Source organism: Pocillopora damicornis, chromosome 6, assembly GCF_964200805.1.
Source record: "Pocillopora damicornis chromosome 6, jaPocDami1.2, whole genome shotgun sequence".
In the NCBI taxonomy this organism is placed as follows: domain Eukaryota; kingdom Metazoa; phylum Cnidaria; class Anthozoa; order Scleractinia; family Pocilloporidae; genus Pocillopora; species Pocillopora damicornis.
This window is the reverse complement of record NC_142675.1, coordinates 4335325-4348643: the sequence shown is the minus strand read 5'-3', so window position 1 is coordinate 4348643 and position 13319 is coordinate 4335325. Positions and strand designations below refer to the sequence as shown.

The 13319-nt window shown below is 38.2% G+C and overlaps 2 protein-coding genes and 2 long non-coding RNA genes across 4 annotated transcripts; all 4 read left to right on the top strand.

Moving 5' to 3' along the window:
• Positions 1-16: 16 nt before the first annotated feature.
• On the top strand, positions 17-574 carry LOC149043528 (uncharacterized). The gene is made up of 2 exons (XR_016187720.1): positions 17-244; positions 346-574. It is a non-coding gene; the product is annotated as an uncharacterized LOC149043528 (long non-coding RNA).
• A 1224-nt stretch (positions 575-1798) lies between these two features.
• LOC149043527 (uncharacterized) lies at positions 1799-2937 on the top strand. The gene is made up of 2 exons (XM_089210344.1): positions 1799-2535; positions 2732-2937. The coding sequence occupies exons 1-2, from the start codon at positions 2265-2267 to the stop codon at positions 2806-2808; spliced, it is 348 nt and encodes a 115-aa protein (XP_089066470.1). The 5' UTR covers positions 1799-2264; the 3' UTR covers positions 2809-2937.
• A 5-nt stretch (positions 2938-2942) lies between these two features.
• Positions 2943-5144, top strand: LOC113681585 (V(D)J recombination-activating protein 1-like). Its single transcript, XM_089210057.1, has one exon. It carries the CDS (start codon positions 2943-2945, stop codon positions 5142-5144), a length of 2202 nt encoding a protein of 733 aa, XP_089066183.1.
• Positions 5145-8650: 3506 nt separating this feature from the next.
• LOC149043526 (uncharacterized) lies at positions 8651-10522 on the top strand. The gene is made up of 2 exons (XR_016187900.1): positions 8651-8820; positions 10363-10522. It is a non-coding gene; the product is annotated as an uncharacterized LOC149043526 (long non-coding RNA).
• The last annotated feature ends 2797 nt before the right edge of the window (positions 10523-13319 follow it).

Below are 13319 nucleotides of genomic sequence, written 5' to 3'. Positions count from 1 at the left end.
GCGAGGCTACCGGGTCAACATCGATCAGATTTGTGTGAGAAAGTGAGGAAAACTTATGGAGTGTTCCACAAATCTTCCACAAGCGGCCTTTTTTTTCCGCTGAGGAGAAAGTGCAGTTGATAAGTGGTAATTGCCCACGGCATATTACTAAAGAAAGACTCAAAGAATGGTTGTCATTCCGCAAAGGGACGGCTAAAGATGGTAGTGCACGGTCTGAAGCAACGAAGGCTGAGTTATCTCAAAGGTACACAGATTGCAATATTTTTTGTCCCTTATAATTATTGCCATTGCTTGAAGGGAAAATCGAAGCATAAGTTCTATATCGATTTGTTTTACCTGCTGCAGGGTCATCAGTTATATAAAAAATGGTTGGGAGAATAATTTTACGGAGAAGTGGCAACACTTGGCGGCAAGTAAACCACTGGAGCAAACGGCTACCGTCAATTGTGATTTCCCTGGATCTGCACAATGGGTTTCGCTGGTTGACGCGAAGGACGATGTCCCTTCATTTAATATTCAGAATATCGTGTCTTACTTTATTGAAAGAAAAGCTAAAGACAATGAATCCAATAAATCGATTAATAATTCCAGCTCCTTTCTGGCACTTCTTTCTTCTTCAAGTTGATTCTCCAGCTCTTGTATTTTTTTGTTCAGTTCGCGCTCCTTAGTTTGCCATTTCTCAAGTAAACATGAGATTTCGTCATTCTTTAACTGAAGTTGATGTTCCCAGTTTTCATCTACAATTTGAAATAAACCTTCACTTTCGAGATGTTCAGTTTCCATAACATCTGAAACAGATTTAAAATCGGTGTTTTCAATGTTTATCGGTTCGGGGGCTGAATGCTGCTGCGATTTCTCAATTTTTGTTTTCTTTGTGCTCAACGTTGCTCGATCAGCTGGCTCTTTCCTCTTTGGTTTTTCAACAGTAAATATAGACTTTGTCGGTACGGAATCTGGCTTCAAGCGAATTCATTGTCCTCCCATTGGTTTTATGAAGCAATTAGCTTCAAATGCTAACTACAGACATAAGAGTTTTTGTTTACCGGAGTGTTCTCTCTACGCAGTTTCACGAACCATTGTGCCAGCAAATTCTTGTTTGACAGCGGCAGCGAATGCCATGATTAGTCCTTGCATTCCGCTTTGGAACTTCGGTTTTGACACCCAAAAGCTATGCAATGTTTCACCATAGATAAAGAAACTAAAAACTCGAGAAAATATTATGTAAATACCAAGCTACTACTAATTTCCCTCTCTGCTTCCTTGTACTTTAGAGCGAGCTAGACCCGAGACCGCCTCGTTTTGGCGTAAGCTCATCCGGAGACCGCTGATTTCGCGTGCTCAACTCTGATAAGAGCTATAGATAGACTGGGAATAAAATGTAGACAATCCGCATCCCGACGTTTCTACAACATGATTGTGGGATGAAGAAAAGACCGAAATACGGGTGGTCAGCGGGTAAACAAAATAGTTCATATAGAGGCATATCAGTTATAGTTGCGGAAAACAATAGTGTTGTAAAGCCGAAATGTTAACAGTATACTTCGCTAAATAAAATGTTAAGCAGTTTTTCAAAAGTGTTGATGGCACATATATCTTTTACTGATGTAATAAATAATGGAGGCATCGGAAAAGGCATCGGTGGCATCTGGAAAGGCACCAAGAAGAATTATATTTACGTTTTGTAACTTTGTGCGTGACGAAAAAAGGTAACGGTAATTACCGTTTTTATACTTGACGTTAAAGTCGTCTCGAGACGGCTTTAACGTCTTAGACAACTTTAACGTCTCTAGCACACTGTGAAAAGTCCTTATAAATATTCATTTATGCAAATTAGCTCGTTTCAGTCTTCCATTGTTGTTATTTGACGCGCGGCCGAATTTCCTTTTCGCTGCGTGGCTTGCGAGTCATTCATGCGCGAAGAGACTGGAAGCGAAATGGAGCCTTATAACCATGCGCAGTTGTTTCCAATCGATTCAGCGTGGCTGTTTTCGTGTAAAAAGTTCCTTCGAATGTTGTTCGCGGTTTGTTTTAGATTTTTTAAGCTTTCGTCAAATTTTCAGCTGAAGCTAGATCGAAAGATTGTAAACGGTAAAATTATCTGTGTTTTAACGACCTTGCCGGTCCATGCCGGTTAGGTTTCGAGCTTTTACATTGCTTTTGGACTTCTCTGGAGGAAAGTAAGTGGTTTCTTTACTTTGTGCACACGCGTGAACATAGTTTAATTTCACGAAAAAGGTTGGTGGTTTAAGAGTGTTCCGTCCAAGATGGACGTCAAGTGTCACAAGGAAAAGTTGGCTTCGTTTTGTCAGCGATGTGGGAACTTTTTTAATACAAATCCAGCAACAAGTAGACATAAACCAAAGCTTGCTGTAACTTTTTCTAAGGAGCTCCAAGCAGTTGATGGGTTAGATGTTAGCAACGACAGTGAAGAAATGCATCCACCGTCTCTGTGTCGATGCTGTATTTTAAAGCTTGAACGTTTCAAGAAATCGAGAAACAGAAACGATCGTCAATTAAAGTTTCCAGGTGACAGAGGTAAATGTTGTGTGTTTTTGACTCATGATTCCTATGTGAAAGAGGGAAGTTGCCCAATTTGCTGTTTTAATTTAAGACAAAGCCCAAGAAAAAAGAGGCCCCATGAACCTGACAACAGCCCCTCTGCAAGTGGAAATGCCAGTGAGAATTCAGAGGGAGCTGCAGCTGAGGGTAAAAAGAAACCTCCTTTTGTTAGACAGGTCTTTACCAGTTCAGCTGAAAGTTCAACATCAGGAATGGCAAGCAGCACCAGCACTAGTGAAACCCCTATGACAAAAATTTTCACCAAACAGGAACCTTCCACTGCAGCTGGTCCATTTGAAGGTGATACTTTTGAACTCACTGGCATTCCCCTTGACAGATTTTTTGAACAGCAGTTTGCTGAAATATTTCAATGCAATATCTGCATGGATATTCCTACTGATGCTGTAATACTTAGTAACTGTCATCATGTATATTGTGAACATTGTATTCAGCGCTGGCTAGCATGCAATGGTGTTTGCCCTTCGTGTCGTAACCTTGTAGAGCTTGACGATGTTTTCCCTCCGCGTCAGCAGATGTTGACCATATTTGATATGCTGACATTACATTGCAAGTATTCTGAAAATGGCTGTGAGGAAAAACTTACTGTTAATGAAATTGCTGAGCACGAGAAAAGTTGTAGATTTTCAAAAAGGAAACTAAAGAGGGGGGCCTACAATAAGACAAAACTATTTGATATTTCACGACAATATTCAAAGCGCGGTAGACTAAGAAACAACTCCCACAACGAGGATGCTGAGGATGTTTTGTTTTCAATGTTGACCACGACACTACATGACAAAGGCAAAACAGAATGGGCAAAAAAGGTTGAGTATTTGTGGACCGAGCAGACTGATAATGATTTAACAGTTGATGAATGTCTGGCAAATCGAGTTAACATGCTGCAGACAAAGAATCAATACAAGAAACAGTATGACTTTTTAAATAACAAAGGACAATTCTTTTTCAAGCCCCTGTACTCATTAGACAAAGCTGAAGACACTTACCTTCCTTCGTACGTAAATTACAAAATTAAAGACAACATGGACAATATCATTTTCAATCATAGCGCATGTAAATCTGAACCCATCAATTTGATGGTTGACTTTAGAGAGGCACTCCCACAGTTTCCTGTACCTAATGTTGTTGGTGTTCGATGGAGTTATCGAAATGCCCTTGCTAAATCTTTACAAGAGTTAGGTAGTGAAATTGATAAGGGCTTGGATAATTGTGGCATTACAGGCAATCCAACACTTCAAGTTCTTATAAAAGATGGTGGTGATGGTCTTGGTGATGTTTCCATGTACAAAGAGAAAGGAGACAGATATTTAGAAGACAAGGCTTATAGATATTCATTTTGCGTTCTGAAAATCACAGTAGACAGAGAAAATGAAAGAGTAGTTATTTGGGAAGAGGATACCCCAGGCTCTGTACGTACAAATAAGACTCTAATTGAGGCAGTGTGTGACGAAAACCAGACAGCTGCTATGGTTGCATGTGTTGTACCAGTAGAAAGGGAGCGTGAGCAAATTGCAAATAATTTAATTAGTGTGGAAACTGGAACTTTGTGGAGGAATTTTAAAGTTGAATTCATAAATTCTATGGAAGATGAAAAATGGGCACGCGCTGATGGTGGACTGCAGGGGGCTGGATCCAGATTTATGTGTGACTTGTGCTGTGCGACACAAGATTCAGCAAAAAGTGATCTTGGAACATTTAAAACCTGTCGCACCCTTGAAGAGACCAAACAAATTGCTGATCTTCTTCATTTTAATCCTAACAAACTTACTCAGTCACAACTTTCTGCTGTAGCAAAGGGGGTTAAAACACACCCAGTACTAAATATTGAACATGCGGAGTATAAAGTGGATGCCACACATGCAAGAATTAATTTGGGAAAGTTCTGCTATAAGCTTTTAATTAGGGAAATAGCAGGTGTCACTCAATGGAATGAAACTTCTGACATTAAACATCATATTGAGCAAGCAACAAACCAGCTCAATATTCATCTCAAAAAAACCATTGGAATCAATCCTTGCCTAATGTTGCCAGGCAACTATGCCAGAATTTTGTTTTCCCAGAAAAATGAGAGCCACATCCTTCACCTTCTAAAATCTGAGGAAAAAAGAGAAAAATTTGCCAAATTATTAACACTTGTAAGAGTTATGCACAAGATATTTAGTTCCAGCAAACCAAAGGAAGAATTCCCTGAGGAGTGGTCACAGTACAAAAGCAGAGCAGTTGAATTTGGGAAGCACCTAATTGCAAGTTACCCATATGCAAGGTGGAGCAATTATGTCCACAAGACCATTGAGCATGTGCAGGAGGTGATAGAAAGCCATGGAACACTGGGAGGATTTTCTGGAGAAGGAAATGAAGCAGGAAATAAAATCTTTCGACACCTTCGCAAAAATCATTCAAGAAAAATAGGAACTTTTGAAAGTGTTTCTGATGTGCTCAAAATGCATTGGCTTTATTGCAGCTTTAAGCTAAAAACACTCAGTGAAGTTGCAAGAAGAAAATACAAATGCAGTATATGTAAGCAAAATGGCCATAATTGCAACACTTGCCCATCTGCTCCAAAATAGTCATCGATATGTACAAAATTTTTGAATTATTTGTATACCCAAAGTATTTATACAGCAGCAATTGTTGCAGTTATTTATACTTGCTTACAAACTATTAATCATTCTCTGCTTTATTTATATACTTATCTGACTATTTATTCATTTATTTATTTACTTATTGAAATACAAAAGTCTTTTGTTTATTTCTTAGTGACTTTTTTACATTTGTTGCAAATAAATTTTCCCTTGGGCATCACTGCTAAGCCAGCACAAAACTGATGAATCCACATTTTACAGGCACCCTCACATTTTACCCATGGCACTGGAATAATAAGGTCAGCTTGATTAATTGTGCACTTGTCACCAAGGTCACAGTTATCAGCTTGAGGTATAGTTTTTGTAAACAACAGAATTTCTTTTTTAGTCCCCCCACAAATTAAAAAAGTTGAACTGTCTAACAGGAACATACTGTGACCAGCAGTGGCATGTTCAGGTTTTGCAGTCTTGCTGAGGTAGACCTGCTTGTCAACATCAAGTACAAACAAACATGAACTTTGATTTGGTTTAGTAAAAATTGTTCTAGCATTAGCTTGATAGCCACCAAAAATATGGATGATATTATCACAAATTGTAGCAGCCTGCGAGGACAAATATTGTGGTGCAACCATGGGAAATTGTACAGAAGAGGACAAAATTGTATTTGTGGCAAAGTTAAATTCTACTGCTGTAACTTCATGAATACTGCAATACTCAACTGCATGGTCATCAGCCAGTTGAGTACCCCCGGCAATGTAAAGAGTGCTTGTTGCTGACCGAAACACTGCAGCATGATAAGCTCTTGGAGGGATTTCCTCAGACAAGCATGTCCAAGAATTCTCCATAATGTTGAAGGCATATAGCCTTCCATCCATACATGATTGCCTAAAGATATTGTCCACACCCTCAAGGCGGTTTTCTAAGGTGACCCCACCAAACAGAATGGCTCTTTTACTTGAAATTTTTAGTAAAACTATGCCCTGTTCTTGGGGAAGGAACTGTTCCCATTTGAAAAGCTGAACCTTCAGTTGAAGGTGTTTTATTCCCAGTTAAAGCAGTAAAGTCTATTTCAAAATTCAAAGACTCGGGCATCTTTTTAGAACCACTTGCTGTCCTTTTATTTTGCTTGTCTTTAGCAGTAATATTTATTTTCATCAGCTCATTCGTACATGTCATGGTTCTCGTATCTATCCCTCCCCACAAAAGCAAAACATACTCCTCAGGATCAGGCGGTAACTTTGACCGTGCGTTGATGAGCGTACTCCCTTGCAAGGGAAACAAAGATGATCCTCTCAATTTATCGGGTCCAAACACATTGCAAGAATTAATTTCAACATCACTACTGGATAAAATGAATTCCATTAGAGTAAGGGAATTCCCTAACTCCCATGTGGACGGCTCATTGTATCTAGCTCCTCCAAGAAACAATATCCCCACATGTTTCTCTTCGGATTCCTTCGGACTTTTTTCCCATAAAATACACGAACAGTGTCCTTCGGGTAAGAAAAATTGTTCCTGACGGGCATTCAGTAAGTGCTTTTTCCGACTAACTTTTCTGTTATCCGCCGAATACTCGAGTAAAGAAATAAATTTGAAATCTTCTAAGTCAAAACTCGACCTTCCCTCACAAGCGACTAAATACAGGAATGGCTCCGACCTGTGATTGGATGATAAAAATAGTAAAAGTTAATAAGTTACATCTTAACTCCTTGCTCGTGAGTATTGTTTACCGCGTGTCTCGAAGCGGAACAATGAACTATCAATGCGAGTGAAAATACCGATGTGTCAAACAAGAAATGGTTACTTACGTAGCGAAGGGAAGGCAGCCTTTCTTTTTCAGCGAGGTCGTTCAGCGATATTCCAGTGATGAAAAAGTCATCTGCTGACTAAACTCATTTAGTCAGTTCAGGCGGACGATCAGAGACTGGAGCCATTCCTGTATCTCACCGCTGACAGGAATAGCTCCGACTGTTTATTAATTTTTTTTCAATAATTTTTATATAATTTTTAGACAATTTAAAAAAAAAAAATTTTTTAATTTAAAACTAAACTAGTGAGTAGCGCTGTGCGAACAGTAGTTGTAAAACTTCTTTATTCTCTGACGCGTTTCGTCTAACTGTCGTAAACTTCTTCAGGGAGTTTTACAAGTCAACACCAAACGCCTAAGCCATTGTTAGCGGCCATTGCGTGGGCCAATGACCATAAGGGCTTGGCTGGACCTACGAGCAGGAATAGGCAAAGCTGTGAAAAATTTGAAAATTTCTTCTGAAAATTTTTTTAGGCGAGGTGAGAAATATTTTTGGGAGCTACGGTTTTAGCTAAAAAATTTTCAAATTTTAAAAATTGAAGCGATTTTTTACAGACGATGCCTGGAAAGTAGTTGGCAAATTAGGTTAGGATGGCTCGTGTACTTTACAGAAAATGTGGTTTATGTTCTACTCATTCTTTCTTAAATTTAAGTGGTATAAATACCTTGTCTAAAACAGTAGTGTGATACAATAGCAAACGAGATATACACGTTCCAATACAGCGTCATGTGATGAACAGCCTTCATTAATTTTAGAACAAGTTTTATAAAATCATTTCATGCTTTCTTGTTATGGCCGAAAACTTTTTGAAGATTGGTTGTACCATCATTGCAAACAGTCAAGGTACTTCAACATGATTCAGTGCGAGAGCTACTGCAACTGGCTTGACTGGTAAGACGTTTTTTTGGTTTGGTTTGTTTTTAGGTCTAGTGGAGTTGTTAGAAATTACCAAGCAAAATTAATCCGCGACTTTCTTCCTTTAGGTGTTGTGCAAAAAAAGATGAAGAGCCCGATGAATGGATTTCTCCTTCATGTGAACAATAGCCTAGAAAATCAGTTTTCCACGAAAAAAAAACTCCCTCGATTGCGGCCAAGCCTTATTTCTCCAGCAGAGCATGCTGTAAAGTAAAGACATTGGTCGCAGCGTCACGCAACATTGCGTGATTTTCCAAACGTGACATGCAGTTGCTGCATTATTTTAAAACTTGGAAACTACATGGCCCTGTAGTAATAAAAGAGGGCTTCATTTGTTGTAGATTACAATATAAGAAGAACCTAAGAAATCGCTCTTGATCAGTTTTTATCTCGGTGTATAAATTATATAGCCAGGGCGAAAAAAAATTAATGTACGCATGAGTTGGAGCCATTCCTGTCTGCGGTGAAATACACGAATGGCTCCAGTCTCTGGTCGTCCGCTTAAACTGACTAAATGAGTTTTTTCAGCGGAACTTGTCAGCGGATGACTTTTTCATCGCCGGAATATCACTGAACGACCTCGCTGAACAAGATAGACTCTGCCTTCTCTTCGTTATGTAAGTAGCCATTTCTTGTTTGACACATCAGTGTTTTTACATTGGTATCTCATTGTTCCGCTTCGAGACACGCAGTTAACGAGTTAAGATATAACTTATTAACTTTTACTATTTTTATCATCCAATCACAGGTCGGAGCCATTCCTGTATTTAGTCGGGTCAGCATTAGATTCCATCCACCAAAACCACCTTGGTCGAGAGGGACTGAGATGGAATGATGGAAAAAAATTACGAAGCTACGACAACATGCCGACTTATCCCGATGACCCAAGTGTATTATTTGTTTGGGAAATTGCGTCAAAACTTTTTACTAAAGAAATGGTAAGTATTAATTTATTGTTCGATTGTAGTATTATAAAACATTTTACGCAATTTTATGCAGATATTTCACGTATTTAAAAGGTGCTTAGATGTTACGTAGTTTTGGTGGATGTCATTAGGTAACATCCACCAAAACTTTGAAAACTTTGACCAAAACCATCAACAATATATTTTTTAAATTTTATCTATAGCCATTGTTAGATGTTCAGGGAGACAAAAGATTTATACCACTAATTAGCAGTTAGTGCTCTGGCTAATTATTTTTTATGGTGCACAATTGCTGACCGACCAAACGTTCATAATGATTATCATAACTCTTAACACATAGAATAAAGTGGTTTTGGTGGATGTTTCTCTCCATCCACCAAAACCACCACAGAAATTTCTGCTACTTGCTTACAGAAGACTGATGTGACCTGCTATTTGGAGTACATAACCACAATCTATTTCTTTGTATGTAGAGATATTTTGGAAAGTTATTGAGTCAGCACCTTTTATTATTGAAACCATAATCATAACATGGTGCATAATATAGAATACAAAAGGTTCTGGTGTGGTAATCATGTAATCTTGAAACAGGAGAGTTTTTAACTGACTTAAACTGATTTAAACAAACATTTGCAACAAAATTCCAGGTCCAGAAATTTCTTCCACTATTTCCGCCAAAATCATAACCTTTAAGTACAACAAATCAGCACATTAGTAATTGTTATCAGGGGTCTGAAAATCCTATAAATCTTTCACACTTATTTCAAGTAACCTTTAATTTCACATGGATGAATAAGTATACACTCAACATGCAGAATGTCTTACAGTTTACAAACTATTTCCCTTTTTATGGATAGACAGTGAAAGGCCTTTGCCACATTGGTGAATCAAACCATTGTATACCATGCATTTTGTGATAATTGTTTGTTTTTGCTCACAATACCCAGAAAAATGGAGGGGATAAATTTAAATAGCAAATTCTATGGTTAAAATTAAATAACATTGGAAGATCAAATTAACTTTGTACTGTTTAAAATTCAGTTTTGGTTTCTTGCTTATTCCAGCCTCTTGATATTCAAAAGCATTCCTTGTCATTTTTGTGTTCTTCTGTGTACATAACTTGAAAAATAAACACAGAGAAAGGAAACCACAAAGGATTAAACTTGAAGCTAAAGCAAAGTTTAAGTTGAGCCATAGCTGATCCAAATACTGAGCACTTTGTATTGTAACCCATTTAGCAGTAAAGTTTATCTATATGTCTGCCAGCTTGTCACAAGTCTTACCCCTCTCCTTCAAAAGTCTCTATAAATAAATTTTTCTTTGTGGTCCCTAATTGATGATTAGTATATTACAGCTCCTCAATTTTCCTCTCTCAAGTCAAGGTTACTCTAAATTTAACAAAGTAATGGACTTGATAAAACTCAAACTATAACTCAGCTGGCTGCTACTTGCAACCTTAATTTCTAGATATCAGTATACAATAATCAATATGTTATAAATAAGAACCCTAATGCTTAATTTTGCAGTGATCACCTTCCTCCTTTTCATTTGCAGACCAGACTGGAACCTCTATAGGTGTGTTTGCTTGTTTTGAGTGGGGATGGAAGAAAAGGAGTCATGCCGCATATCTGATTTATCAAATCGCATTTGTTCTGTTTATACATGAGTAGAACTACCTTGTTCTCTGAAAAAAATAAAATTTTTCGCATTTTTATCTGTGCTTCGCAGTCAAACTTCCTTGTGTCTTGGACAAGAAATCTTATTTTCTTGAAAACAAAATCTTTGTTTCCAGCCTTCTGTAATAGGTGAATATAACAGTGTAAGATGAGTGACAGTGTATTTCTCAAGTTATTTTTTGGAATGTGACAAAACGGAAGTGTCATAGCGTGATAAGGAGCAAACATATGATTGCTTGATAGAATGCAAAAAATGCAGAATTGCATATATTTTCTCCTTTGTCAGCAGCATATGTTAGTGAAAAGTTCTTACAATTGTTAACTTCTAAACCATCTTCAATTTAGCCAAGATTGAACTGTTATCACGTTTGTCATAAAAGTATTCTGAGATCAATGTCATATGACCCATTCATGTATTTGACCTTTCAAATTAGCAAGCCATAGTTGACAGAAACACAAAGGTTGAGGATAAAAAGAAATTATTATATACAGTACTTTCTTCTGTATCTTTTCGTTTCCTTTTCTCTCCAGCTGTTCAATCTATGCCGTGCTGGCAATTGAACACTTTCCTTCCCAAAATTAGGAAAGGCACACCAGTAAAAAACGAATTTTTGCTCCTTAAATATCTCATGCATCTTCCCCCAGTATTTTGTGACTTCTGTCCGAGGAAGGAGGTGTAAGCATTAAATTAACCCGAATGATTCCACGATTGTGGTATCATCCAAGCCATGCCAGAGGACTTGAACTAGACAAACTAGTGAGAATGCACAATAGCGATAGCAAAGTTTTGTAATGCTAAGGAGCTATATCAAATATATATAAATATATGTTCCCGAAACCTTTGACAGCTTTAAAGAAAGAAAACTTCGTCGTCAATCCTGTTTCAAATTCCGCAATAAGTTTAAGCGCCTCATCAACAGAATTTACGTATCCTAAATTATCTGCATGTCTACCATCAATGGTTCGCGACTTAAAATTCTCGCTATGCTGTTTCTGTTTGTTCCTCAAGAATCATGGGATTTACAGCTTTTGATGTTCGGCTACATCACTTGCGGATTTCCGAGAATCTTCGGTTATGTTTTGCAAGTCATTAAATATTCCATCTCAGTCCCTCTCGACCGAGGTGGTTTTGGTGGATGGAATCTAATGCTGACCATTTGTAGCGTTGCAGTTGTGTCTTCCGTTGTAGTTATGTCCTCACACCTAATAACCATTATAATAAAGTTCGGATATAACGCGCGCTGTCATTGGTTGAAAGAGCGTGCTCTATGAGAGCATAGAGCATAGAACTGAGCTAAAGCTGTCACGCCATCTGCCAAATTGTACCATGTTCGACCTTTTCCGGGACTTCTTTTTAGCTTTTTTCCGATAATTGAAAGTGGAATTTCGGAACAAGCGAGCCGGCAAGTAGTAACAGAAGAACCAAAGAAAGGTTTGTAAACATACCAGGCGCCGTTATTTACGTTATTAAAACGTGGGCAGATACGAAAATCCTCAAAGGAAAAACAAAATAGACATTCCGAGTTTTAAAGATTTTCACGCTCAGTTAGATTGCATGCTTACGTACGGTAATGAAAATCAAACACAGCCAACACTCGTATAGTATATAAAGTTCAGAGTTCAAAAACAAAACAGAACAAAACAGAAATGATGAAAAATATAACCAAACTGGCATAATTGTTAAAATTCATACTAATCATGACGGTGTCTGAGCAAATATGATCATGCTGAAGTCCATCGCGGCTCACTTATCATGCCGATCTCCGGTCATCACAGTAAAGCAAGCCTCAGAAACTACATCGGCCGCCCTTCGAGTGAAAAAATAAGAGCTCGCTCTGATATCCTTTCCAATGTGTTGAGTGGAAAGCCACTTCAGTCACTGCAGCCGAGTTTTGCGGCGCTGTCATCCCGAGCGATCTTCATGTTCCGGTGAATTCGGCTGTCGTTCATTTAAAAAACACTCGCCTTGAACAGTTTGTTTTCTACCTTGTCATGTGAAAAAACCCGCGTGTTTTTATGAGCCATAATTCGGCTGAAGTTCACTTAACATTTCACTTCAAGATTCTGAATTAAAAACTTCAGGCAAAAGTGTTACATTCGACCTGCCGAATTATTTTAGTTTGTAAACTATCGCAGAGTGTGAACTTTGATGGTTTTTGAACTTTGATGGTTTGACACTTTTGACAGCTTTTGTCTTGTACAGCCAATCAGATTATTTGAACCATTCTAACAGGGATTCTGATTGGCTTATTGTAGCGTGCTCTATGAGAGTATAGAGCATGCTGACGACACTGTTCTTCGCTTTGGAAATAAAGTTTGTTTTGAAAATTGAAAGTAATACATGGGGAATTTAACGGATTCTTTATTATAAAACAAATAGAGAAGCCTTGACTGTGCTCTGTTCTGTTATAAAGCACTTAGGAAGCGGCTAGAGCACTCAAGAAGTGGGAAGAAACACTCGACTACGTCTCGTGTTTCTCCCTACACTTCTTTCGTGCTCTAGCCGCTTCCTGCGTGCTTTATAACAGAACAGAGCACAGTCAAGGCTTCTCTATTTGTTAAATAGAATGCGGTTTTATTTCTTCCAATCAAAGTGCGTTGTGAACGTGTCTTCTGCGTGTCACTTCCCAACTAGGGAAGGGATGCAATGCAAAATTGTGAGACTATCGTTAAGTTTTCCGCGCTCGAAGGTTGAGAATTTCATGGGCTATTCTTGTTTCATGGGCTTATCCTTGATGCGTTTTGGGACACTTCGGATTGTTAAAAGATTAATATTCTTGTTGCGTTTTTAAGCGCGAAGTATCAGTGAAATTTTCTTCGATACGTTGGAAAGGT